General features: G+C 50.1%; 1 protein-coding gene across 3 annotated transcripts in view; it reads right to left on the bottom strand.

The window, feature by feature from the left end:
* Positions 1-487: 487 nt before the first annotated feature.
* The window catches only part of CACNA1E (calcium voltage-gated channel subunit alpha1 E), a 367,363-nt gene continuing 340,035 nt past the window's right edge, over positions 488-27,815 (bottom strand). For 2 of the 3 annotated variants that reach the window (XM_075528117.1, XM_075528123.1), the window contains 8 exons: positions 26,112-26,217; positions 24,750-24,857; positions 24,106-24,206; positions 23,518-23,624; positions 17,393-17,504; positions 12,626-12,806; positions 7,136-7,326; positions 488-4,678 (listed from right to left, as the gene is read on the bottom strand). In XM_075528117.1, coding sequence (XP_075384232.1) covers positions 4,130-4,678; positions 7,136-7,326; positions 12,626-12,806; positions 17,393-17,504; positions 23,518-23,624; positions 24,106-24,206; positions 24,750-24,857; positions 26,112-26,217 — 1,455 coding nt within the window. In that variant the 3' untranslated portion in view covers positions 488-4,129. Of the gene's footprint in view, positions 4,679-7,135; positions 7,327-12,625; positions 12,807-14,034; positions 14,164-17,392; positions 17,505-23,517; positions 23,625-24,105; positions 24,207-24,749; positions 24,858-26,111; positions 26,218-27,815 lie in introns of all 3 variants that reach the window. The other variant, XM_075528111.1, reaches the window with a different exon arrangement.

Here is a 27,815-nt window from a genome sequence, read left to right as displayed (position 1 = left end):
CCCTACGGGGCATCGAGTAGGGACTAGAAAGAGACGTCCAGGATGGAAATGACCAGAAAGGTGGCACAGCCCCAAGTCGCAGAGTGATGTTCATGAATTATGTTGAGTTTAGAGATTCAAGGCATCCCTGGTGGGTAGTGGTTATGGGTTGGGCTGCAATCCACAAGGTTGGCAGTTCACAACCATCAGCCACTCCTTGGGACAAAGATGGGGCTTTCTACTCCTGTAAATAGTAAATATCAGAAACTCATTGGGTCACTATGGGTTATTATTATTGACACAATGGCCGTTAAGTTTGAGATTGAGTGGCTCAAGAGCACACTGTCTCTTCATGGCACAGGTAATTCTAGACTGGCTGTAGCTTACATGACACCCGAGCTCTACCTCCATGTCTGGATGCCTGGTGGTAGTCTGCCCTCCAGGGGAGAGAGAGAGAGAGAGAGAGAGAGAGAGAGAGAGAGAGAGAGAGAGAGAGAGAGAGAGAGAGAGAGAGAGAGAGAGAGAGAGATTCCTCACTAAAACTGTCTAGAGCCTTAAGTAACATCATCTAAACAACAAACTAATTAGAACATGCATCTCCCTGCCTTGCTATTCTTTCCCTCCTTTTCGCTTTCCTTCTTCCCCCTCTCTTTATTTTCAGGAAATAATGAAGACGAGCAATAGCAAGGGAATTTGAACATGTGGCTAAAAATACTTTTAATGGAACGTCCAGATACTGAATTTGATCATGGTATGGATCTCAAAAGGCGCCCTGGTGGTGTATTCGGAGATACACTGGACTACTAATCTCAAGACTGGCGGCTGGACTCACCAGCTGTCTCAGGGAGAATGATGAAGCAGTTTGCTCCCGGATCCTCCCAGAAACCCAGAGGGGGGCAGTTTTACTACTCTGCCCCATGGAGCTGCTATTCATCAGAATCAGCTCAATGGCAGTGGGCGCCTCAAACACTAGGGCAGTCCTCTTCCACCTGGAGTTTCTCAAGATGCTGGCATCATTTCAATGTCAAAGAGCAGTCTGGGTTTTGATACTCAAAGGGAACTCACTCAAGGGAAAGAAGTGGCAGAATTTGATACCCAGGAAGGAAGGTCCTAATCAGCTGAGTGGGAAGTGGGGCAAATGTTTCTTCTTCAGCGGCAATAATGACCTCAAGAGGATAAGGAGAGTTCCACGACCTTATCCTTCTCTTCAGCATCTCTCTTATTTCCTGCTTTTAATCAAAGGTTAACTTCAGGCTAATGGAGAATAACCCAGATTTCATAAGAGAAATTGGAATAAAGGTAAATAAGTAAAGAGTTCCTAAGCTCCTGGGTCTGCTCCATGGGAGAAAGATGAGACTGTCTGCTCCTGTAGTTACAGTCTCAAAAACCCACAGGGGCAGCTCTCTGCTGGTCCACAGGGTTACTCTGAGTCAGGCCTGACGGAGGGTAGTGAGTGTGTTTTTGAGTACTAAAAATCAAAACAAAGCCCAAGCAGTAGGCCAAGGACATTCTGCTGTGCATGCCACTTCACTCAGAACTCAAATGCCTCTCTCTCTTTCTCTCTCTCTGTTCAAGGTGGTCAGGTATACAGGAAGCTCTCCAGCACAGTCCATTCCGTGTTTATAATGTTGTTTGCAGGCAAATCCCATTTCTGTTAATGGCTCTGCGAGCTTAGATTTCGCCTACTGTTGGGATGGCATAAGACATCACTTCAATTCACCCAGAACACCACACAATAAACTCTCAGGCTCAGAATGGCTGTCCTGTGGCAGGCCTGTCCCCAGGGAAGGCTGCATTTCCAGGGTGGAAGAAAGCCGTTTCCTAAGAAGAGCAGCCCAGAGCAGCACTTTGGGGCATGAAATGACGCTGAGCAGAAGGAAGCTCAGACACAATTCGAGACCCGGGGTCCTCCCTGGTCTTATGAAACCCTCTTGCCTGGTAGGACCGGGGTGTTGAATTTGTACTCACATCCTAGCCAGCCCCAGCACACTCAGGCTGAGTAGAAAGAGATGGACAGGGAGGCAGGGCTGAGAACGAGAGGCTGCCGTTTCCGCAGCTCTGCTCTGGGACAACTTTGGTGTGGGGTCCACCGACCTTGGGTCATGGAGCTCCGGAATACCTAGGAGGGAAGGAGGGTCCACGCCAAGTGGTTCTGCCGCCAAGAGGTTGGATTTGGCTGTCAGGGTTAATGACACCGCACGTCTACTTCAACCACAATGACAACAAAAAAGAAACCACTTCCTAAGAAAGGAGAGGCTTCTTTTAAGGAAATCTCACAGGGGCTCAAGAGGCAGTCTTCTCTGAGCTGGAGGAGGGGCTTGGGCTGTATCCACTGAGACCGCCAGGAGGTGTGGTCCCTCTTCCCCCCCCTGCAGAAGAGCCGGGAGGAGGCTCCACCAGAGTGATGGGGCAGGAGGGCTCTGCCTGCAGCCTTCAGCTGGGACCCTCCCCTAAGGGGCCGGTCTTGGGGGCAGGAAATGTGTATTTCCAAGGACTGCCGGAAACAATGCAGAGATCTGTCTAATAGCCTAAAGGAGCATTGCTCAGCTGGAAGGGACTGTCCCCTCTCTGCTCCCGAATGTGGGGGGATTAGGAATGACATAAGTGGCCCAAAGCTCTATTTTGCCCACCGCTGACTTTGGGTAGATGTGAACCCCAACCTGGCGCAAGGAACGAGGTGGGTCACACCTTGTGTGACGAGGCTGCACCATAGCCTGTTGGTTTGCACACTGAGCCTAGGGCTCAGCTGCGGTATGTTAACTAGTCACCCTAAAGACATCAGAGCACAGGGACCACAGGCAAGATGCAGAAGCTGCCAGTGTCAAGGTCCCTGCTCACTGGAGGCCCTCGGTCATCTCACACAGACTCATTGCAGATCGTTCCCACTGCCCGCCGTGCCCTTCTGTATGAAAGTCCCAGTAGTTGGTGTGCGGCCTGTCCTGGATATGTATGCTCTGCCCTCTCCGGGCAGTGGCCAGGAGGCTGAGCCCCAGGCACTCTGCCTCTCTTGCCTTGACCCAATATTAACTGTGCCGCTTTGCAGAGAGGCCCCGGCTTGCCTTTCTGGACCTGATTCTAAGGCAGTCACTCAGCCTGTCTGCACCCTTGTGGCTTAGCCCGGTCACACCTACTGACTGACGTCTATTGCAGCTGACAGACTCCTACTTGAACCCCGTGCCTTCTGCTACCCTATCCGCATAGGGTTCCCCCATGACCAGCATCAAAAGGGTTAATGCCTGGCATACACCGGGGCCCAGAGCTGGGACCCCGATCCACCCCTGCCTTGCGGGCTCTGAAATGCATTTACTATCACCCTTGCCAAAGCTTCAGACACCTCGTGGGCCCCGAGGGGCATCCTTAGCCTGTCCTAGCCTAGCTGACACAGCACCTACTGTGGGGGGAAGAGGTCTCACGGATGGAGGGCTACCCCCAACAGCGCCACCATCGCCCTACTTCTTGGACCCACCTCGCCCTCTGTGGGATGAGCTCTGAGCTATGGCTTTGTTCACCCAGACCAGCCCTTGCTGCTGTTTTCACAGCACCCTGGCTCCTTCCACTGGGCTCTTTCCTCCCTCTGCCTCCTTCCCCTGCCACCCAAGGCTCCCGCGCTTTGCCCGTGCGTCTCTGGGGAAGCCAGCCACAGGAAGAGGCCTGAGCTGCTGCCGCTGTCCCTTGCCCTGGTGGCAGTGGTGCTGGCTGAGGAGCAAGAGTTAGTGAGGGGGGGATGGCGCCCCTCTGGTCTCCACGACTCCCCCGGTGGGTGATGTCATCCAGGCTTCTCGAGGCCATGTGCCTGACCACAGGTCGGCTAGATCCCTCCAGCTTTGAGGAAAGTGGGAAGGGGCCAAGGGAAGCAAAGTCGTCCTCCTGTCTGTCCCTCCTCCGAGGGAAGAGCCCTCCGGGTCCCTGTGTTTTCTTTCCCCAGCAAAGAGGCAGAACTATGGCAGTGCCCATTTTGCAGTGGGAAATAAAAGCAATTTGGTGGGTTCGACTGGTTGTCCTTTTGTCCTTCGCGTCCTCTCTTCTGACAAAGCACGGTGTCCTTCTGCCGTCCTCCTCCCTGGTCCTCCCCCCCGGGCCTCACAGGCTTCCCAATTCGGTCTGGGTTTTCTCCACGCGAGAGAAGAGCATGCAGCGGAGGGGGGCAGCTCTAGCATTTGTCATCTTCCTCCGTGTCACTCAGGAGGTCGCTGACAGCCCCACACATCATGCCAGGCCCGGGCCCCCCACGCCGTCGCCTCCGGTAGTGCCCATTGGGCATCTGCCAGCTGTGCCGCAGGGGCGGGGCGGAGCCGATGGTGTTGGACCGGCCCAGGCTGGTGGCCACAGCGGCTTCGAACGTGAGCGTCTCCTCCTCGCCGCAGTCCGAGGCGTGTGAGTCTTCGTGCAGGGCCAGGTAGGGCTCAGAGATGTAGCGCTGCGGGGAGGCCTGCTGGCTCTGCTCCGTGTGTGCGGAGTCGGGCAGCGGCCCGGTCAGGCAAGCGTTGTTGCCCCCCAGCGCTTTGGACGGGAGCAGGGAGCCGCCCTCGCTGCTGTCTGCCGAGGGAGACAGGCTGCTGGCAGCATGTCGCATCAAGGAGCTGTAGGACAGGAGGGGCCGAGGCTTGGGAGGGACTGGTGGGAGCTGCCGCCGGCTTCGCCTTGGGGTGCTGGTGTCAGAGATGGAAGGGATGGAGCTTTCGCTCAAGGACCCGGTGCCCTGGAGAGCAGGGGAGATACAGGGTGTTAGTCTGGACTTAGCAGGGTTCTCATACAGGGCCCTGCGAAGACCCCTAAGCCCGCCTACCTAGAGCCCAGGGACTCTGAATTCCGGGGGTGGAGAGCTGAGCTGGAGCCCCTCCTGTAATCCAACTCAGTAAAGGAGGCAGGGAGGGACGGCAGGGATTCAGGAGCTTGAAGAACCTATGTCATCTACATAGACAGGATGTCTCCACCTTCGTGCTCACGAAGCAACCTGGGGTTCTTGTTAAAATGCAGAGCATCTTGGACAACACCCCCTGTCCCCTGCCACCCTATCCTCAACCAAGGGTCCCCCATGATCAGCACCTAAGGGTCAATGCAGGTCTAGGTTGAGGTCTGCCAGGCTGCCTTTCCAACCCAGCTCCCCGCAGAGAAGGGTGGCATGGGTGTTTGTCCCTAGAGCAAACACTTGGAGCAGCGAGGGTCTGGAAGTCCCGTGACACTTTGCAAGGCTTTAAAAATGTGAGCAAGACACACTGACACAACCCACACAGCTTTCACAGGGCCTTTCCACGATCCCCGGTGTTTCCTATTTCTACCATTTCTGTCAGCTTCTCATCCCCCTTCCTAGGAGTTACTGCTTAGAGATTGTCAATCTGTATACGGAACAAAGATCCCCAAACTCCGAATCCAGTGTCCATTCCCACCCTCCAGTGAGGCCTGAGCGCACTACGCCTGACCTCAGCCCCTCTGTCCTGCTCAACCCACATCCCAGGTCCTTCCATCGGCCCTGGCCGAGTGATGGAGCCCTCGGGGCTGTTCCTTAGAGATCCTTCTCTGAGCAGTAAGCTGAGCCCATCAGAGAGGGTCGCTTCACCTCTGGAGTCTAGCTATTGAGCAGAGAACAGCTTCTACTGATTAGCAGGAAAAAAAGCCAAAGCCCACCCTCCCTTAGGCTGGCCCCCAAACTGAGCAAGAGCCTCCCCTCCGCTGTCGGACAATCTCAGTGCCAGCCCAACACCACCTCAGGCCAATGCCTGAAATGGAAATGCAGACCATTCCAAATACTCATGAACTTCAGACTCACCGGAGACATGGAAGATGAATGAGCCACTGAAATATGGGCCTGAACTATTCTTTCAACTGCAAGCCCCAAATACCCTCTACACTCATCTGAAACTGGAGCAACTGTTTAGCAAACGACATGAGCATTGTGCTGTTTTGAGACCTAGAGGAGATGGCGCTGACAGTAAGAGTAGCTCGGACGATTAGCCAGGAGGGCCGTGAGGTTCTGTGCACGAGGCGGAAGGACCCGGAAAGGGCGCGTGAGAGGGACTGCACAGTCAGAGGGGAATCAGTGGCAGTAAACCAGGCATATGCTTGCTTTGCTGGGCATATGTGTTCTCCACAAGGACAGTTTTCAAAAGTTTTCAAAAGATGTGAGTGCGTGCTCTGGGGGTTGTTCTGCCTGGGAAACCCTCTTTAGAAGTGGGTCTAAAAGAGTCTCAACTCCTTGCTCTTACCTTCACTTCCCGCTTCCCTGACTTCAGGGAAGCTGGCCCCTGGAACGAACAGCTCTGCAGGCCACACACGCACCTGCTGGAACAGCCATCACGTGACCTACCCCTTATCCCCAGAGGAATCTGAGTCCAGGTATTGGCACACGGACCTCCAGCATAGCGTTTTAAAGGTGCGTGTGGCCTACAAACAGGCTTCCCAATCTCCTGGGGAAATGCCGATTTCTGAGTTGCACATGCAAGCTATGAAACTAGAATCCTCGAGGTCCCGGGAATGTGCAGTTACATCCTGGGTGCTCCTGTAGTACACGTCTCAGCTGCCTGTCTCCACACGTGTGCTGTCGTAGCCTTCTGCTCAACGGAGCACTTCCCTTGAGGGAGTCTCCCACCTGCGCGTGGGCCCCTTGGATAGACACAAAGTGGGGAGCGAGGAGGAAAGTACCCCCCCCCCCCGCAACTCTGCAAAGTTTTAGTTAGGCAACAGCTAAGCAAAGGCCAGGAGAGGCTGGGTTTTCCTCTTGGGGTAGTTAGAAGCGAGGTGATGGTGGCTGACTGTTCTGACTAATGACTCCAGGCCTGAAAGCTCAATCATCATCCCCCCAAATACCATGGGTCAAATGAACAATCAAAAGAAATTCTTCTAACTCAAGGACACGCCTATCCTCCAAATGAGATGTCCTGAACGTCTGTGTTGTAAAACTGGACTTAGGGTGACCAGGATGGGATGGCCTAGAAACACCAATGCCCGTCTTTGGGTGAGTGGAATGGGGTTCTACGGATTCTTTAATTTCTGAGCACACATGCAGGATGCAGCGAATCTCCAGGCCTAGTGCCTATAGGTTCCTATGAAACGGAGTCTCCCTGCTCCTTCCATGTGCTGCTGAATGCCCCCCACACCATGCACCTAGAGTCAGCGACCACCCTCCTCGCCAAAGGCTCGGCTTGCTCTCCAGGCTCACCTGTCTGTTGGGGGTCGGTGACCTGCCCTCACTGGGTGACCTGGACTCTTGACGCTCGGGCGACTCCCACTCGGCCTGGGTGCCTCGCTCCTCCGAGTTGCAGCGGGAGACATCAGGAGAGAGAAGATGTTTTCGCTCCTTCGATCGTCCCCGCTCTCTGCCTCCTGAGCGGTGGGTGTCAGACTTGTGGCCTGCAAGAGACAACTGATCATACTTGGGCCCACACGAGCCACTGAAGATAAAGAAACCTCTCCCAGGTGTTTCGTCGCTCCCTGGGATTGCGTGCCAAAGGTGCGCTGCCTTCTCCCGGCACGCCACCAGTGTTCTGAAAGGCAGGCAGGAAAGAAAGTCTAGAAAAACCCTTTTATGAGCCGGTAAGCTTGCAAGATTCTGCCAGAAATTATACGTGAGGGTCAGTCAAAAAGTATTCCTATTAGGACTCTAGTCCATCAATGTACGTTTATTCCCAACTAAAGCTGGCCAGCGAATAGTCCACACTTGTCTCCATAGGGCACCTACAAAACAAGATCCATTCCAAGGAGGGCTTTGAGGGGGTATGCTGGCTAGTCAAAGTCAAGGCAGAGGTTGGCTTGGAAGTTTATGAAGACTGTACTGTGCATTTCCAAAGGCGTCATATCGATGCATTTTCTTAGAAGACACGTGGGGGGGGTTATTAGGAAGAAGTTTGGAGCAAAGGGAAAAATGCTTTGGAGAGGAAAAAAATGAGGAAAGTTGGATAATGAATATTCCCCCCATCATGACAATACAGAACACCCTCTTCAAGGGTAGCAAAGCCTTTCCTGTAAGAAGTTCATCAGAAAAGCTTATCTCATCCACCCTACAACCCTGAGCCTGCCCATTCAGACTTCATCTTGTTCTCCATACTCAAAAAGCATGAAGCAAAAAACCCCAAAAAACAACCCAAACATTGGAGTCCTCAACTATGTCCAAACTACCAGTTTGAAGTGGTGTACACATTACAGCACAGAATTCTTCAGAGAAGGACTGCTGTTTGCTCTTTTGGCAGTCCATGGGACTTTCAATTTTCTTCACCAGCACCGTACTTCAAATGCATCCATTCCTCTTTGGTCTTCCTTACACAATGCCCATGTTTCACATGCATAAGAGGCCACTGAAAATACCAGAACTTGGGTCAGGCATACCTTGGTCTATCCTCAAAGTGACATCCTTGCTCTATAGTACTTTAGAGAGGTCTTGTACAGCAAATTTGCCCAGTGCAATGCTTTGTTTGATCGCTTGACTGTTGCTTCCATGAGCCTGGATTGTGGACCCAAGAAAATCCTTGGCATTTTCAAACTTTTCCCCATGTATCATGACGTTACCAACTGCTCCAGTTGTGAGAGTTTTGTTTTCTTTACAGTGAGTTGTAATCCACACTGAAGGCTGCAGTCCTTGCATCAGCAAGTGCTTCAAGTCCCCACTATCAGCAAGCCAGTTGGTGTCATCTGCATACCAATACTGATGGCCAAGTCTCCCTCATATAATCCAGCTTCTCTGATAATATGCTCAGCATACAGATTGATTAAGTATGGTGAGAGGATACAACCCTGACACACAAGTTTCTGATTTTAAACCAAGCAGTATTGCCTTGTTCTGCTTGCACAACTGCCTCATGATCCAAGTATGGTTTTCACAGAAGAACAATGAAGTGTTCTGGATTTCCCATTCTTCTCAAGGCTTCCAAGAGGATGCTATGATCCACACAATCAAATGCCTTTTCATAGTCAATAAAACACAAGTAAATATCTTTCTGGTAGTCTCTGCTTTCAGCCAAGATCCATCTGACATCACTAATCATATCTTTTGTTTCATATGCTCTTCTGAATCCAGTCTGAACCTCTGACAGTTCCTTGTCAATGTACTACTGTCACTATTGTTGAATTATCTTCAGCAAAATTTTACTTGCATGTGCTATTAATGATATTGTTCTATGATTTAAGCATTCTGTTGGATCACCTTCTTTGGAATTGGTGCAAATGTGGATCTATTTCAGTCATTTGGCCAAGTAGCTGTCTTCTACATTTCCTGGCAGAATAAGTGCTTCAGCTTGTTGAAACATTTCGATTAGTATTCTATCAATTTCTGGTGCCTTGTTTTTAGCTAATGCTTTCAGTGCATCTTGAACTTCTTCCTTCAGTCCCATTGGTTCTTACTAATATGCTACTTTTTGACACTGTTGAATGCCGATGGATTCTTTTTGGTACTGTGATTCTGTATTCCCTCCATATTCTTCCTGCATCATTCAATATTTTCTCTATAAAATCTGTCAATACTGCAACTTGAGGGTTGAAATTTTTTTTTTCTGGAACTCTTTCAGTTTCGAACAAGTTGCGAATGCTTCCTTTTGGTTTTATACTTCCAGGTCTTTGAAGATTTCATTAGAATATTTTACTTTGTCTTATCATGTTGCCTTTTGAAACATTTTTTGACTCTCATTTTTTCTATCAGCCTTAGCTGCTTTATGATTAAGGACAACTTTCAGAGTGTCTTCTGACATCCACTTTGATCCTTTATTCTTTCTTGGCTTTTAAATGACCTTCTGCTTTTTTCATGCATGCTGTCCCTTATGCCACCCCACAGCTCATCAAGTCTTCTTTCATTGGATTTCAAAGTGTCACACCTTTTCTTGAGAGTTATTGAAATCCAGGTGAGATAGACTCAAGGTTTTATTTTGGCTCTTGTGGTCTTGTTTCAATTTTCTTCAGCTTCAACTTAGATAGGTGCAACTGATGGTCTGTTCCACAGTCAGCCTCTGGCCTGGTTTTAGCTGCTGATATCGAGCTTCTCTATCTTCTCTTCCCACAGATGAAGGAGTTCAATTTTATTTCTGTGCATTCCATTAAGAGAATTCCAAGTGTGCGGTTGCTGTTCGTGTTGTTGAAAAATAGCATTTGTGATGAAGAAGTCATTGGCCTAGTAAAATTCTATCATGCAATATCCAGCTTCATTTCTATCACCAAGACCATATTTTCTCACTATTGCTGCTTCCTCTGGTTCAAGTTTTTGGATTCCAAATCACCAATAATTTTCCATGAATCTCAATTGCATGTGATCAATTTCAGATTGAAGACGTTGGTAGAATTCTTAATTTCTGCATCACTAGCTTTAGTAGTAGATGTGCAAATTTGGTGAAGAGTTGTAATGACTGGATTTTCTGGTATGAAGCATTGTCTTATCACAGACAGCACTGCATATCAAGATAGATCTTGCAATGTCCGTTTTGATGATGAATGCGATGCTGTTATTCTTGAAGTGCCACTCACGGCATGGTAAACCATGATTTTCTGATTCAGCATGGCCCTAGCAGTTCCTGTGAACTCACCAGTGCCTGGAATATCGCTCTTCATGCTTTCCATTTCATTTTTGTCAACTTCCAATTTTCCTAGATTCATACTTTGTACATTGAAGATTCTGGTCCCTAATTGATGCTTACAGCAGTTTCTTCTCATTCTGAATCGTGCCCCATCAGCAAACGAAGGTCTCAAAGGCTTTACTCCCTCCACGCACTATGGTCAACTCTACCTTGAGGAGGCAGCTCTTCCTCAGTCGTATTTTGAGTGCCTTCCAACCTGAGGGGGCTTATCTTCTGGCACTATCTCTGACAATGTTCTTCCATCCATGAGGTCTTCAGTATCTGACAATGTTTCAATGGCATCCATAAGGTTTTCCATGGCTAACTCCTCTGAAGTGGCCAGCTCATTCCTTATCCTGGGGCTGTACCGAGTCTGGAATCTGTTCTCTTTGAGTGACTCTGCTTGTATTTAAAATGACATTCACATAGCTTTCCACATCACCGTAACACACGTGCCACCCCAGCAGAGAGCATGAGATGGAAATACCACCTTCAGAAGTGTTGACCTAGCGGGAGTACCTTATACACTCCAGTATAAGCTGACCTGAATATCCGTCGAGGCACCTAATTTTACCACAAAAACTGCATTAAAAATGTGCTGAAAAACTCAGCCCATACTCGAGTATATATGGTACTTGTTGAGAAACAATAGTTTCACGGGTGGATCTTTTTGCTAAACAAAGTTTTCTATGATTTTATAACAGTCCTTGTTGACTTACCTTCATATATCAAATGTAAACAACCTGTTCTCTTCTGCGTCTTCTTTCTGACAGACTCTTTGCCAGTGATATAACCCAGGAATCCTCTGGCTCCTAAATACAGCCGTGAAGCCCTCCTTTTTGAGGAGATGGTATTAGTAGAAGGGGCATGAGATGCGTGTTTTAAATAAGCAGTGGCACACCTCCCAGCTGGGTGAGAACCCTGGATTTGAAATCAAAGGATCCTGGTTCTCATCCTACTTCTGCCATTTACTAGCCCTATGACATTCGGGGCTAGTGACAGCTTTCTCATTTTCGACTCCTCACCGAGTGAAGAGGTCACACCAGACAAATGGCTTTTCTAACCGCTGCCTACCAGCACACCCTTGTTCCTTTAAAAATATTTTTAAAAAATTAAGGCCAATTATTTAAAAGCTTAAAGGAGAAATACAGAAACACCATTTTAGGTACTGAGGTAGTTTATTGTGCCAACCTGGTGGCTGATAAACATATGTGGGATTAATTGAAGGGCGGAGAGATAAATGGCTCAGCGAGCCTTGCCTTTCTTATTTCTTGCTCTTTGATCATCGGACCAGTGTGCGGCTGCCCTGCTTGTTCTTTGCCTCAATTGCAAGCTACACTACCTGTGAGACACCTAACCCATGGACTGTGTCGCTGTAATTTGAGGCTCCTTCAATACTTGCATTGCCACACCGTTGGGATTTACATCTTTTGAGCTGGGGACTATGGAACCCTGTCATCTGGCTGACTGTTGGTGACCTGCCTTGCTGTTTGATGCCTGTGCTCAGATAGCCTGAATTGCTCTGCAGAGGACTACCCGGCGGCCCTCAAGACTTGAAGGATGGCCAATGTCTCCCAACTGTCTCACAGGAATGAGTTGCACTGAGCCACTTGTACTGCTTTATAATTTAATTAACTGTTAATTTCTTATGTTATACATCAATTTATCTGTATAAATATATATATTGGAATTCTGATTTGGTTTCTCTAGAGAACCCTGTCTAACACAGGTATCAGTTTTTGTAGCTGTGGAATTGGTGGCCGCAGCCAAGCCTAACTTCCATCTGCTCCCCAACTAGGAGTTCTCTGATACCTTCTAAGGAATCCCAGGAGTTTTACAAAAGGCCATTTGAACAATGGAATTCTAGGACGTCTGTAATCCTGATCCTGCAGGTAGACATCCTCTCAGCCTTTGGATGACTACAGGGAGCTCTTGTCTGCTTCAGGAAAGAAGTCAGCTAGGAGAATCCTCTTTGGAAAGGATCATTCTTCCATCACTGTCCTCCCCCCTTTGCTTGGTGCGAATTCTGTCCCCAGTGCATTGAAGTCCTGGTTGCATCAGTCCATCAGGACAGGGACCCACTGTCTGACAAAAGAGGCCAGCATGGAAGCCCTCACCTGAGTCGGAGTTCAGGCGATGTGCCGAGAGGCGCAGGGAGGAGTGGTAACTCCGGCGACGTGATTTGTAGGTGTTCTCACTGCTTCGCTCCATGGAGAATTCCTCCAACCACGAGGAATTCGAACGCTTATCCCGAATAGTGGAAAAAGAACGCCTCATGGAGCTAGGGTCTGTCACCACCTGAAAACAGGAGCGCCCGCAGGGACACAAGGTCTGGATTAATGACTGCTGGGGTGGAATGGGAAGACTGAAGCGGGGTGGAGATTGTAAGAGACTACAAACCATAACCGGGCTTTGGCATTCCCTCGGGCCATTCTTGCTCAGACCTTAGCTGGGGAGGCTGTTCTAGAAGGGGTGCCATGCTAACGTAGTCACTGGATCGGGTTCAGGATCTCCTCTGACTCAGGAGGGCAAGCAACTGAGTGCACTCGGGCAAATCCAAACACAATGCAGGCAGGCACTGTGGTGCAAGCTTCCCAGAGAGCCATCTACGAGAAGGGCTCGGCCGGGCCCTGGCGTGACCACAGAGCCATTTCTGAAGCAAGCCTACAGCAGTGGTTCTCAACCTTCCTCACGCTGCAGCGACCCTTGAGTATAGTTGCGCATGTCCTGGTGACCCCTCAACCATAAAATATTTTTGTTGCTACTTCATACCTGTAATTTTGCTATGGTTATGAATAGGGTAACCCCTGTGAAAAGGTCGTTGGACCCCCAAAGGGGTTGCAACCCACAGGTTGAGAAGCTCTGGTCTACAGTGATTGCCAAAATGTATACCTCCTGAAAGAAGCCTGGGTCTGCCCCCTTCTTCCCCATCATCCTCGCCAAGAGAAAGCCTGGCCCTACTACGTGAGAGGAGAGCGAGCCATCCCACAGATCCAGAGGATGCTACATGGCGACAGTCTCCCCAGACCTTCGGGCCCACCTAGTCCCCACTCCAAATGCTGGCATTGTGATTTGTCACAGATATCAAAACAGACCCACAAAAACTTCTTGTCTCTGTCAAAACTTGATGTAAGACAGACAGACAGGAAAAATCAAGCCAGGTAAACAGACAAAGAAATGAGGCGTGGCCTTCACTGGTCAGGACAAGACAGTCCCGACACAGAGTTGCGTGTAAGTGGTGCATGTGCTGGGGCAACCAGGGGAGGAGGACAGGAAGACATTCTCTAAAGGATCTCTTGCACGGCTGGTGGAGCCTTGCGAGCCACTTTGGTGCCTAGGCTGTGTGGTGAGGGGTTCACTGAAAACGCAGGAAGCCAAGGAGCAGGGTCTCTTAGAGGAGGTCTTGCTGATGGGACAGGGCCAAGTCGAGAGCTCCCCTGAAAACAGCAGCTTGATTTCATGACCCACCAGTTCAATACAGCATGGGTTGCCACACTGCATGTGGTGGGTGGTGGTTGTTTTTTACCTGGGGATCCACCGTCAGGCGTGGCATGGAGGCTGCCCTCCCAGATCCCGCGTGCTCCTGGGTGTCCGGAGGAAGGTAGGCGCCATGGTTAGAGGCCTGCACGCTTTCTAATTCACTAACCTCTGGCTCCTGGAAATAAACACACAGCCATGCTTGTGGGACTTGATTCCGGTTCATTGTTTCTCCCTCCATGGGGATATTCTGCTTCCTCCATACAAAGAGTGGCCTTCAGAGAAGAGACCTGTATCCTGAAAGTCTCCGCTCTGTGTGTGTGTGTGTGTGTGTGTATGTGTGTGTGCAGCTCAAGACATCTCCAAATTCAAATTCAATGAAGGTTTCTTAGCTTTGTTTTCTCTTTAATTTCCTGCACAGGAACCGGGAGGCAAGGTCTCCTTTCCTCGTCCAGGCTTGCTGTTGTGTTTTGTCTCCATCCTGGAGCCTGGCTCCTGGCTTACAGCACTGGTGACGCACGCTGCTGGGGCAGCACTGTTTCGATATGTGCGTTTACTGTCTGAGGGGTGGTGCTGTTGGCTTTTCAGTGACAAGAAGCCCCTTGTGACTGACAGAAACACTCCCACCTTACAGCGTGTGTCAATCTGCCGAGTTACTCAGAAGACAATGGTCTCCCGCTTCCTGACACCTGATTTTATTAGGTCAGAATTCTCTCACGACTGAAGTCATCCTAAAATGTGGCGAGTGGCCATCTGTCAGGAATGCTCGAGACAAGTGTCTCCAAAGAAATAAAATGCAAGCCACCCAGACTTAGCCTTTCACACTCCTCCAAGCTTCTTGCCATGGAGTCAAGGCCACCTCAGAGCGAACCGGCAGGACAGGGTAGAACTGCCCCTGTGAGTTTCTGAGAGCGTAGCCGCTTATGAGGGTAGGAAGCCCGCCTTTCTCTCTCAGAGTGGCTGGTGCTCTTGGAGATCTCGTGCATCACAGCAAAACCAAAAAGACCATAAAAGGCAACATGGGATCCTAAAAACATGTTTATCTCAATATATGTTTAAATACCATATTGGCATATAATCATTATACAATTAGATATTTTACATTTTTTAATACTCAAGCCTTTGACAAGTATAATTATGCATTTTACATGCTCAACACATCTCCATTGGAACTAGCCCTGTGTAAGGGCTTAGTGGTCACATGAGGCTAGCGGCTCTCGTATGGAATGGTGCTGCTCTGGGGCATTTGGAAGATGGCCAGAGATCCCCTGTCCAATTCTTTTGGGCTATTTTTCTCATTCTAGAACATTCATATGGCAGGTGTGCATGCTTTATACACATAGGAAGTGCCAGTGCACAGAGAATGGAGCCGTCTAAGAGGGGTTGACTTGGGCCACCAAAGAGAGAAACTTAGAATAAGTTAGATCTCTGGAGACTAGACTAGGGGAAAAAACCCCAAAAAACTCTTCTTAGGGAAAGACTTGAGTGTATGAGTAGGGCCCTGTCCAAAGCAAAGGGTGTGTGCCACGCCTCCGAGCCTCTGTGGCGTGGCAGAGTGGTGTCTGGTTTGAAGTGTGGGTGGGGTGGGATGAGGAGTCTTCTAGGAGATGCAATGTGTGCACCGGAGGGAGTGACAGAGTATACAGGACAGGCTTTATACAGCAAACAGGTCTGACCCCAAACAGATGCGGCACAACACTGTGGCCCATGGGTGTCCGAGGCCATGGAAGACACACGCACACACACACACGCACACGCACACATCATGTGCACACGTACAAGTCACGGCCACGCCTCAGGACACGGAGCAGCAGCCCCCTGATGACCAGGCGGACACAGTGGTGAGTGTGCAGCACAGGCTGACACCTGGACTGAAGAACAGACACCAGTATTGACAGTGAGGTGATGGACATGTAGCCAAAGAGTCCTGGCACTACGGCCCGGTCTTGGGAACCCACAGAAGTGATGAAACAATACGGAAAGCTTCCCTGTGGAAGAAAGGGCACATTATTCAGACGTTCCCCACCAGACCCGTCAGCGGGCAGGCAAGCTCAAGGGCGCTGTGAGGAGACCTTGAAGGATGGGTCTCGGGGATTCCTTAGGCTTTGGGGCTCCATTTCTTAGAGGGAAAGGCAGGAGATCCTTCCATCAATTCTTTCCACCCCCTCCATCAATCAAGCACTCCCTCAGGCAACCACTCACAATCTCTGGGGGGCCTGGGTGGGCTGTCTCCCTGAACACAACCATGTGCAATTCTCTCGTCTCTACAACCTCAGATGGATGACTAAAACACTCATCTGTCTGAGCCCCGGAGAGGTTTTCTCCAGCTCTGCATGGCATCCATCATCCACCAGACATGCACCCCACAAGCAGGCCCCCCACAGCACATAGGACTTCCCTTCAGGGTGGTGCTGGGGTCTGAGTAGCACCAGGAGAGGGATGAGCGAGGGGGAAATCACCCGGGTGCCGTAATCCCGGTGATGCCGAACTAGCCGACGTGGCCTAGGTGAGCTCTCTTCAAGGGACAGCTTTTGCAAAAGGTTGAGGAAAAGTAAAACTGCAAAAGATTTGGCATCTTGAGTGACAAACATGTCCATCTCAACCGAAAACAATGACCAAAGGCTGAGGTTTTGTCTATTTTTTGTCTCCAGGCCAATGAACGCCCCGGCTGTAATTCTACGCTCAGGAGGGAGCTTGATCTCCTGTCTCCTTACGTTCACCTCACCTTTGTATCAGCAAAGCCTGAACTTCAATCTGCCCTTGCTTCTCTAAACTCAAACTGGACTCAATGGGTCTCAAGAAAACGTCACCATTTATGTTAGTAAGGAACTCATGGACCTGGCAGCCTGCTTGAACTGTGATCGGAACCCACAGAACACAGAGGCCAGGGACACCTCTGCCTTCTAGTCGGGAGCTAGTCTCGATCACACAGTGCTCGGAGGCTCCTGAGAAGATGGACATCATGAAGCTTCAGCTGGGACCATGCTGCGTTCTCAAAAGCAGAACTGGCTACCCAGCTCAGAGCAGCCCCATTGGTGCTACCCCTCTACGATGGTTCACCTGAAGCCTCCGTATCAAAGGCAAGGCTTTATGTATGTTGTTTGCTTTTATATTAGATGCTCAAAGGTATAAACCAAGAGGGATTGGCCAGAAGCAATACAAGTCTCTGAAGTGGGTTAAAGGGCCTCGGGGATTGTAAAACCTGAAGAACGAGCATTTGTTAGAGAACATGAGAAACTCAGCCATGACAGGGAAAAGACAGGCCATTCCCGAGTAATTGGTTGGACTAGCAGAATGGGTTTTTCTGGTGAATCATGACTATGAGACAACATTTGGAAATGAGGGTGGGAGAGAGCAGGGAACCAAAGAAAGATCTTCCAGGCCATGTGACTCATTCATTCATTCACCAGAGACTGTTGTTCCTGGAATTGTCCATCATCGGTTGGATCCATACATGCCAACTGGAAGATTTCCTGTGGGGAGAGTGGGCTCATCGAAGGGTATCCACTCCGGCCACTCCTGAAAAGTGATATAAAATTCAGAGGGAATATGAGAGAGAGAAAGAAACAGTCATGCCACATCTGCCTACTAAATTCCCACCCAAGCAGTACATCCTGCCCAGCAAGGGCAACCGATTTTAGCCTTTGTTCGCCCGTCAGCCCAGTAACGTACAGGTGGCTGAGCCCCAGGATGGAAGATATTAGAAATGCATTGGAAAGGAGAGAAGCTATTCCCAACTTGCCTTTGGAGCCGCTCATCTTTTGCTGAGAAGATTATTTGTCACCCTCAGCCCCATGGGAGACCAGCGCTAAGACTGCACACCCATCTCTGCTCAGTTTCCCCATTTGGTGGGAAAATGTCATCGTTTAAACAGTGAACAGTTTGTTTAAACATTAAGCAGCTGCAGTCTTTTAAAAATTCTCCCTACTCTCAGTGAGTAGATGGTCTTATTGTGCCAATGTCCCCGGCCAAACTAAATTTAATTCAGTGAATATTTATTGAAAAACCACTTGATGCCAGACACTGCCTATTGGTTCACGAATCTGGGTGATTCTGAGAAGGTGAAAATGGCTGTAAGGACGGGGACAATGTCAAGCGGGCAGGGGCAAAGTTGGCCGAGGGTTTAGGAACCTAGGACTAAAAGTATGGAGAACTGGCACAGCGATGCTTCGGCCACACTGCTCTTGAGCACCAACACTCGTGACCCGTGGCACCACTGAGTTGGTAAGGAGACAAAGAGACAACCAACCTTTCTTAGAATTTGACTCCTACGACCTACCGTTCACTGTCACCAGGACAGAGCAGCTACCAGCTCCACCTGATCAAGAACCTAGAAGGGCGCTCTGGTTATGCGAGGGGGGATGGGTCCCTGGCGGGACGCAGCTCCATCAAGGGGACTAGAGCGAGGCGGGAGAGCCAGAGCACCTCTCCCCCAGTGTCTCAGTCTGCTGCTCCACAGCGGCACCCAAAGGAACACCTGAGGCATGAGTAAGAGTGGCCAGCGACTTGAAGATCGGCGGGTACAATCTTGCATACAGGGCCCTGGTGGCACTGTGACCAGGCCCGTGACTGCTGACCATTACGTCAGTGGCTCCTCGGGAGAAAGATGCGGCAGGCTGTTTCTGGAACAGGTGACAGCCTTGGACACGCTGAGTCGGGTCTTCGTTGCCTCATAGGGTCACTGTGCGCTGTAGTCAACTCTACGGCAACAGGCTTACAATCTGACTTAGAGTGGGATCACAGGGGAAGGTGAGAAGAGGAGCACATCACTCATCCGACAATGAGGGTTTCGGCTGTGTTTGTACAGTCGCTCCAGAGTCATTTGATATTGACGCGATCTGCTGGACGGTCAGCCCTCTTCCGCAGTGAGCTTTCTCCTGAGAAGAGCCAGGAACCAGATGAGCAGAGCTATGATGGCCCCCTTTGTCCCACAGAGAATGATGAGGAACTGCAGTATCTCCAGTGAGGAGATGGGCTCTTTGGAATCGCTGAACCACCTCACAGAGTCATTTGTACCTGGATGGCAACCTACTTAAAACCCTTGTTAGGCTCTCATTGCCTTTTGGATAAAGCCATGAACCTGGAACCCTCTCTTCTCACCGCACACCCTGCTTGCTCCCTTAATCGCAGATACGCGGATCTTCTTGAGTTGAGTGTACCAGACCTCTGTCTGCCTCACAACAGCTCGCATCACACATGCTGCCCACAGCCAGCACTGCGCTTCTTTCCAACACTTCCTGTCCCCAACACGTCTTTTTTGTGTAATATTGGATTTATCCTTCAGAACTTTTTTTGATCGAAGTTTTTCTGTTTTTTTGCTGCTTTGTTTTTTTTTTTTTTCTCTTTTCTTCTTTTACATTTTATTAGGGACTCATACAACTCTTACCACAATCCATACATATACATACATCAATTGTATAAAGCACATCCATACATTCCCTGCCCCAATCATTCTCAAGGCATTTGCTCTCCACTTAAGCCCCTTGCATCAGGTCCTCTTTTTTTTCCCCTCCTCCCTCCCCATTCCCCCCTCCCTCATATGCCCTTGGTAATTTATACATCGTTGTTTTGTCATATCTTGCCCTATCCGGAGTCTCCCTTCCCCCCTTCTCTGCTGTCCCTCTCCCAGGGAAGAGGTCACATGTGGATCCTTGTAATCAGTTCCCCCTTTCCAACCCACTCACCCTCCACTCTCCCAGCATCGTCCCTCACACCCTTGGTCCTGGAGGTATCATCCACCCTGGATTCCCTGTACCTCCAACCCTCATATGCACCAGTGTACAGCCTCTGTCCTATCCAGCCCTGCAAGGTAGAGTTCGGATCATGGTAGTTGGGGGGAGGAAGCATCCAGGATCCGGGGGAAAGCTGTGTTCTTCATCGATACTACCTCACACCCTAATTAACCCATCTCCTCTCCTAAACCCCTCTATGAGGGGATCTCCATTGGTCGACACTTGGGCCTTGGGTCTCCACTCTGCACTTCCCCCTTCATTTAATATGATATATATACATATATATACATACATACATATATACATATACACATATATACACATACATACACACACTTATATCTTTTTTTTTTGCATGATGCCTTATACCTGGTCCCTTGGGCACCTCGTGATCGCACTGGCCGGTGTGCTTCTTCCATGTGGGCTTATTTGCTTCTGAGCTACATGGCTGCTTGTTCACCTTCAAGCCTTTAAGACCCCAGACACTATCTCTTTCGATAGCTGGGCACCATCAGCTTTCTTCACCACATTTGCTTATGCACCCATTTGTCTTCAGCGATCCTATCATGGAGGTGTGCAGTCAATGATATGATTTTTTGTTCTTTGATGCCTGGTAACTGATCCCTTTGGGACCACTCGCTCGCTCAGGCTGGTGTGTTCTTCCATGTGGACTTTGTTGCTTCTGAGCTAGATGGCCGCTTGTTTATCTTCAAGCCTTTAAGACCCCAGTCACTATCTCTTTTGATAGCCGGGCACCATCAGCTTTCTTCACCACATTTACTTGTTCACCCACTTTGGCTCCAGCCGTTGTGTCGGGAGAGTGAGCATCATAGAGTTCCAATTTAATAAAAGAAGGTATTCATGCATTGAGGGAGTGTTTGAGTAGAGGCCCAAGGTCCTTCCGCCACCTTAATACTTGACCTATAAATATAGACACATAGATCTATTTCCCCATCCTCCTATATATATTTGCATGTACATGTCTTTGTCTAGACCTCCATGAATGCCCTTTGACTCCTAGCTCTTTCCTCCATCTCCCTTGACTTTCCTCCTGCCCTACTACCATGCTTCATCGCCACCTGGGCTAGAGTATACCTCTTCTCTATGCAACCTTACCCTTGATCATTTCCCACCAGACCTGCCACTCCCACTTCTCTACCATTTGGGGTCCCATGTTTTTCCCTTGTCCCTGGGTTTGTTAACACCACTTCCGCTGCTTTGTTTTTATGGTCTGTTTGTCTGTGTATCCGGATCAATAGTGTCTTGGGGGTCAATGGCACAAGAGGGTGGGGGGAAATGGAGAGTTAAAACAATGAGGACAAGAAAAATGAAAATGTTCTGAAACGGATTCTGGTGAGGACTGTACACCTTGTTTTAATACGACGTAACTATTGAATTGGTTGCTATGTGATATATATGCCAACTAAACTGTTAGAAAAAGTTGAAGACATGAACAAACAATTCACTTCCTAAAGAGAGTCTTTTCTGACCCAACCTTTCCCTCGCGCTAACTGGCCAGGTCTGTGTTCCATGCATGCATATCCTGCTGGGGCCTTCTCCCTCTCACTTCTCAGAGCTGCAGCTGAATCATGGAAAATGACAACTCTTCTTCTTTCTAATAATTGGCTGTATCATGTCTGCTTTTTCCAACAGGTGGGATTAATTTGTAGAGAGTAAATTGTTAGAGATAAATCTACATGAGGGTGTATGTCTCCATTTCTAAACCAGGGGTCCTACAGCCCAACCATCTCCCCTGAACTTCTTTCTGCACAGGCCCCAAAGAACCATCTAAACTGATTTCCCACAGACAGGAAAATCCACACTATTAGCAGGGCAGTATTAGAGGAGTTGGACCGGCCAATCGCAAGGTCAACAGTTAGAACCCATTAGGTAATCCTCTGGAGAAAGATGAGGCTGTAAGCCCCCATACATTTTTTTTTTTTGGTGATCCAAATGGGTTTTTATTAAGGAGAGAAGGTGATAGAGAAGAGAAGAGAAAGAGAAGAGAGGAGAAGAGAAAGAGGGAGAGAGGGGGGAGGGGGAAAGAAAGGATTGAGAGAGAGAGAGAGAGACCACAGCAAAAGAGGACCCCCATGCATTTTTATGGCCTCAGAAACCCACAGGACCAGTTCAAATCTATCCTATAGGGCTGCTACGAATCAGGATCTACTCGTTGGCAGTGAGTTTAATTTGAGTTTGACCTCATCCCATCAAATTACTTCTACAAAGGGCCACGGGCTTTGCTCACACTTCTGAACCTCCTCTTCTCCCCCAAAAGTGTTGGATTATGACACATGAAAACAAGGTTTGGAATCAGGCCTCCAAGACCATTAGTAGAAAGAACTTAGTGGAGTCCGAGATTCCTAGTGGATTTCCAACAGAGGTCTCAGTCCCTGCCCTCGGTTTTGTTTTTCCTGTTGGGGCCGGTGCTCAGTGCCACGGAGTCAGTCTGACTGATGATGACAGAACAAGGCACTGCCCAGTCCTGTCCCATCCTTCCAGTCACTGGTATGTTGGAGCCCATTGTTGCAGTCATGGTGATAATCCATCTCCTTCACACTCCTCTCTTGTTTGCTGAACTTTTCTTTACCATGATGTGTTTCTCTAGGGCCTGGGCCCTCCTGATCATATGTCTGAAGTACACAAGGCAAAGTCTTCCAAGGAGCACTCTGGCTGTCCTTCCAACACAGATGTGTTCATTCTCCCCGTCGTGCATGGTAGAGCCAGTCTTCTCTGCCAACATCAGAATATAAATGCCTCGATTCTCCTTTGGTCTTCCCTATTTCTTGTCCAGCTTTTACATGACTATGAGGTGATTAGAAAGGCCATGGCTTGCATCTATTGATTCGTAAAATAATTTATTCTGATAACTATTTAAATGATTCCATCTCATCACAATTGCTTCTAGAATCCTTGAGAACCACCCAATCACAAGCACACATTGACATTGAGGACTGGGTCTCATGCCCTTCAGGTGCCCAGAACATGCTTGTTAGCAGTAAAAGATAATGATTTGATTAGATGTCTATGCTATAATAGTTCACTGAGGTTAAGACCTGCAACTTGGAAGAACTGGAAAGTTCTTAATGGGAGTTTGGTTCCACGTCCATGAGAGAGAAAAGGCAAGACACGCTTCTTGCCTGCTCTGAGACCTTTTGTTCAGTCCAGGGGCCCTGGGTTAGACCCATTGCCATGGGCTTGACTCGGATTTAAAGGGGCCCCTTGTGGGCTAGAGTAGAAGTGTGTTGCACTGGGCTTCAGTGGTTAATTTTTCGGGAGTAAATTGCCAGACATTTCTTCTGAGGGGACTCTGGGTGAACTTGAACTGCCAGTCTTTTGATTAACAGCAGTGTATTAATCATACTCTGAGTTAATGCCACTCCAGGACTCCTACAATGATACGAGGGACCTTACAAAAAAAGTGCCTGGAAAGATGGAGCTAAAAGATAATGGGATTTTTTCCCCATGAACTTTTAGAGGCCATATTAAAAAATATCGAAATGTAATAAAAGCCTATGTCAAAAACCAAACAAATCCTAGCAAGTTACGACTCGCTGCACAGGGAAGCAGCAAGAAACAATTAGACTGGGAAATGATCATTCTTCACTGCGGAACGACAGCTAAGCAGGCGAAGAAGCCCCCTGCTCCCCTCATTGCCTCTTCACGGGCACTCCCTGCCCCCAGAAGGGATCACGGTCCTAAACATGCTTAGCCAGCCTGCCTTTTGCACCTGCTGAGAAGATACACAAGGAGTCTTCTCAACCTCCGAGAAAGGATGGGTTTGGCTTGGTGACACTCACAGGCCGGCCACAGTGTCCTGCTGGAGATAGGGCAGGGTTTTGGCGTTGGCGAGGATCTCCTGCGGCAGAGACGAAGGCTCCATGCGCTGGAACATAGGCGCATTTTTCTGGGTAAAAGGCGAGAAGAAAGAAAAATCACCATGGGCGCTGTTGCTGGTGGGATGGATGTACCACTTAGAGCATCTAGGACCACGACTGATACCGTTACAACAGTGATTTACGCCGTCGCTGTGAGAACATACACAGCAAAGCAGTCACCAATTCAACAGTGCCTGGCGCACCACGGGCGATGTTTCTCTGAGCTATTCCTGATAGATACCCACTTGCCCCTAAAGCTTCCTCAGGACTGATACCATTTATCACCTGAGCAGGTGAGCTTTTGCTTCAGCAGGGAAGGGCCCATGGTCAATCCCACACATCGCTAGAAAGCTCCAGGGCCCAGCACCCTGTATTTCTGCTTCGGAGCTCCTGCAGGGCTCCGGACTCCAGAGATGCGAGGGCTTGACCCTGCAGGAGCCCCATGGGACTCCCTGTGTCTCTATCAAATGTCATTTCCCACCCAGGCCCCATGCTGGGGTGGACCTTCACCTGCTCCTCCAGCTGCTGCCTCTGCTTCTTCACCTTGCTCTGTTTGTAGTAGTCCATGATCATCATAGCTGCATAGATTTTGCCCACAGTCAGGTCTGAGGCTGAAAACAAAAATGGGGCATATGGTGAGCAGGGGCAAAGAAAGGTGCGAGGGAAAGGGATGCCGGACAGCCCTGACCCCCGGGGGTGAGCAGGCGGGCTGCACGCATTCACCCACGCTCTATGTCTGGCACCATGCAAGGCACCGAGTGGCTGACGGGAACAGGCCTCCGCCTCTGCCCTCGGACAGCAGACACAGAAACCCAAGGATGGTGATGGGACTGGCGAGAATACCTGACCAAGTACTGCCTTCTACTGGACCACGCATTCCTACCTATGGAATACCACCCCGTCCCATCTGCATTAGGAGCTGCCGGGCCGGGTGGGGAGAGAGCTATGCACCCAACCATGTCCCTCTGCCACCACAGGGACCCTCCTTCTAAACATGCTTTCTTGTTAATAACGACCAGCACTTTGAGACATTCTGACTTCCTCAGAATTAGAGAGCAACTCCTTGTCCCCTGGCTCACTCCATATTCCTCAAGGATGTGGCTTTACTGCGCTGGGCCCCCAGTCTCAAGGATCCCCAGGAGGAGACCTCACACCTTTGGGCATGGGCACCAGCAGGTCCAGCATCTTCTGTGACAGGTGAGGCCAGATGGCCAGGGTCTCCTTTTGTAGCTCCGAATCCAGCTGCTGCCTGTCTGCGCCGCCTAGAAGAAGGTGTGTTGAAACGAAATAAAACAGAGATCGCCAAGGACTGGGGGAGTAGGTGGGGACAGGTGCTGACTCGGCATGGCACCTCAAATGCTGAGAGGAATTCTTGGCAGTAGCTCTCCAACACCACGTCTTTCTGCTGGAGGAGCAAGACAGACTTTGGCTTCCATTTGCCGTGACTCAGGGAGAGGCGTGCTTGCCCCCGGGAGCTGAGGCCCTGAGACCAAGACCAGTTTTCCTCATGCTTCGCAAAGCCTCTCAGAGGTGTCGAACCAAATCAGACTCATGCACAGAGCAGGCTTGCTGGTCAGACGGGGTGGGGGTGGGGGGCAGTGGGACCCCCTCTCAGAGGTTCCATGGCCGGCCAGACAACAGACAGGCCCATACAGGGAACAAGAACACAGCGAGGCACACACGCCTTAGGTCAAGCACTGGGGATCACAGGGGCGGCCATTCCCCAAGGACAGAGCGCAGGAGGAGGGCTGGAGACCGGAAACACGGGGAGGAAGTGAGAGCAATGGGGCGCGTGGTGGGGATTGCACTCAACGGCAGGTAACGAACCCGTATGTACTCTGGAAGGGAAAACTGATGGTCTGCTCTCTAAATCTTCACTCAGCTCACAAAAATGTCAAAAGATTGAAGTAAACAAAAGCCTCCGGGTGCTCCACACATGAGAAAGGAAATGAGTAAGCTCCTCTGCCTCCGTCTTGGTAGAGAGCCTGCGGCGACCCCCCTGCCTAGAATTTTCCAAGGGAGCTGGGTGTGGCAAGGTCAGAAAAGCTGCAGGTCCATCTAGAAGTGGCAAACCCTTTCCGTGAGAATTCAGGTGAGCAAAGGGTCCCCGTGGCCCCGTGGCAGCGCCTGCCAGAGAGGGGCTGCCTCCAGAGAAGAAGCCATCGACTAGAGAATAGAATTAGAAGTCACTTGTTCAATATACAAATGCTCCTAAGATGCATCCCACGTACCAGACACAGAAGGAACTGTACTGTGAAAGCTAAAGGGAGCCTTTGAGAGGATCCAAGTCATTCGTTTACCAGAAGGCAATGGCACATATCAGTCATTGAGGCCCATGGTGAAAGCCAGGCTCTCGGTGCCAGCATTCCAGGCGAGCGAACAGGGGTGTGTTCAGCCAGGAAGGTGACAGTCCAGCGATCTCACCAGTTGTTCCTACATCCATCCACCCACCTTCGGCCCTCCTCCACCCCTCCTCCCCTGCCAACATGTCTCCCCTCCTTCCTTCCGAAGTTCACCTTTTGCAATCTTGATGTCCAGTGCTGTCCGGATCAGAGCCATGAGTGTGGAGGTGAAGTGGACAGTCATGTCCTCGGCGACAGGCATATTCATCAGGACCAGTCTCTGTGTGCAAGAGAGAACAGAAACAGCAGGCAAAAAGCATATCGACAGACACCTTGGTACGAAGGGATTCGAAGTGCAGAGGTCAAAAGCACAGACAAAAAAGAAGGGCAAGGATTCCCCACCCACCTCCCAGAACCACTCCTCCGATTCCTCACTTCAGGCTCATTTGCTGCTCTTTTGTTTTTCCTAAGGAGTGATTCCAGATTCCAAGGAATCGGGGCTCCCCAATCATTCTGTAGGACTTCCCCATCGTCCTAAGAATGTTTTAGACAGGGAAGGGGAGCGATTGCTAAGAGAAGCGGCCTGGGGAGGAGCTAGCTCTGGGAGGTGGCTCCATTCCTCATTTCAAGGCCACTCCACATCTCCACTTGTTCTGTGAGCAACCCCAAAACACAGATGGAGAGGTAGCAAAGGGAGGGGGGATTCTGCTTTGCTTATCTGACTTGAGAGATGCATCCTGGTGCCCCCTTTTTGAGTCTTAAAGAGATGAAAGTTGCCAACACACGGTTGAACATGCAAAAGTCCAACCTATCCCGAGGATGAGGTGGAGCAGGATGGAGAGGAGGGGAGTGCAATCGGGTCCTTGGGGAGGAGGATGGGGTGACCAGAAGTGAAGAGAGTGCAGGAAGGGTGACAAAGGCAGGAGCAGAGTGGGCAGGCCTTGTTCCTTTCACCCACGGTAAGGTAGCCAACGGAAATGGCCAAATCCACCGTCCAGAGAGTATCTCGCCTTTGGAATTCCTGTGACTTTTTTCCTTCAACCCCACACCCTGCCTCCCACATTCCAGGAATGCCAAGACCTCAGGGCCACATCTTGCCACCTGGCACTTTTGGATCTGGCCATCTTGAGCACAGAGCATGCCAAGCCCCTAAGCTGTGCATGAGGGGCCATGGATTGGGGTGGATGGGTGGGGGCTCCTGATGGCCCAAGTTCAATGAAGGGCTCTCTGGAGCTAGCTACCTGGGAGGGAGTAGAACCACCAGCCTGGCCAGGAGGGACAGGTCTCCTCTAAGGGAGGTGCTGTTCTCATGTCCCCTGGGGCATCTCGCTCCAACCAGGTCCACAGACAAAGTCTCTTAGAATGGAGAGCCCGTTGATTGTTGGTCCCTGAGCCCCATCTCTCCCGCATCTTTAAACTCTCAGAGAAGCAGCATCATGGCTTCGGTGTGTTTCTAAGTGAATGAAAGAACTCGAGGGTACCGGGCCAACCTGACTCCCGGGAGCCTCAATTGTGAGTAACAGGTGGAGGCAAAGCAGCCAGACTCTGCGCACTGCAATGCAGGTGGCCCCAATGCTCAACGCTGCTCTGAGCAAGCTTTGGGGACCCCACCTGCCAGGTCCCATGCCAGGTCCATGGATCAGCTGTGCCAAGGAGGTGAAGCTATGAATAAAGGTCGCTTGGGCCCACCATCGCCTTTCACCTGAGTTTTGCTGAGGGCCTCAGGGAGCTGGGCGAATGGAAGTGAAAGCTGTTTTCCTGAGCGTGTTGGGGGGTTGAAGCCAAGCTCCTGTGTCTCCTCTCTCAGACTCGCAGAAGCCTATGCCCTATCCCTTCCAAGGCTATCGAGGAGGGCAGGGGGGAGCTGTCCTGAGCTCT

This window comes from Tenrec ecaudatus, chromosome 1 (assembly GCF_050624435.1).
Source record: "Tenrec ecaudatus isolate mTenEca1 chromosome 1, mTenEca1.hap1, whole genome shotgun sequence".
Lineage (NCBI taxonomy): Eukaryota > Metazoa > Chordata > Mammalia > Afrosoricida > Tenrecidae > Tenrec > Tenrec ecaudatus.
Note: the sequence above shows the minus strand (reverse complement) of the source record. Positions and strands in the feature narration are given on the sequence as shown.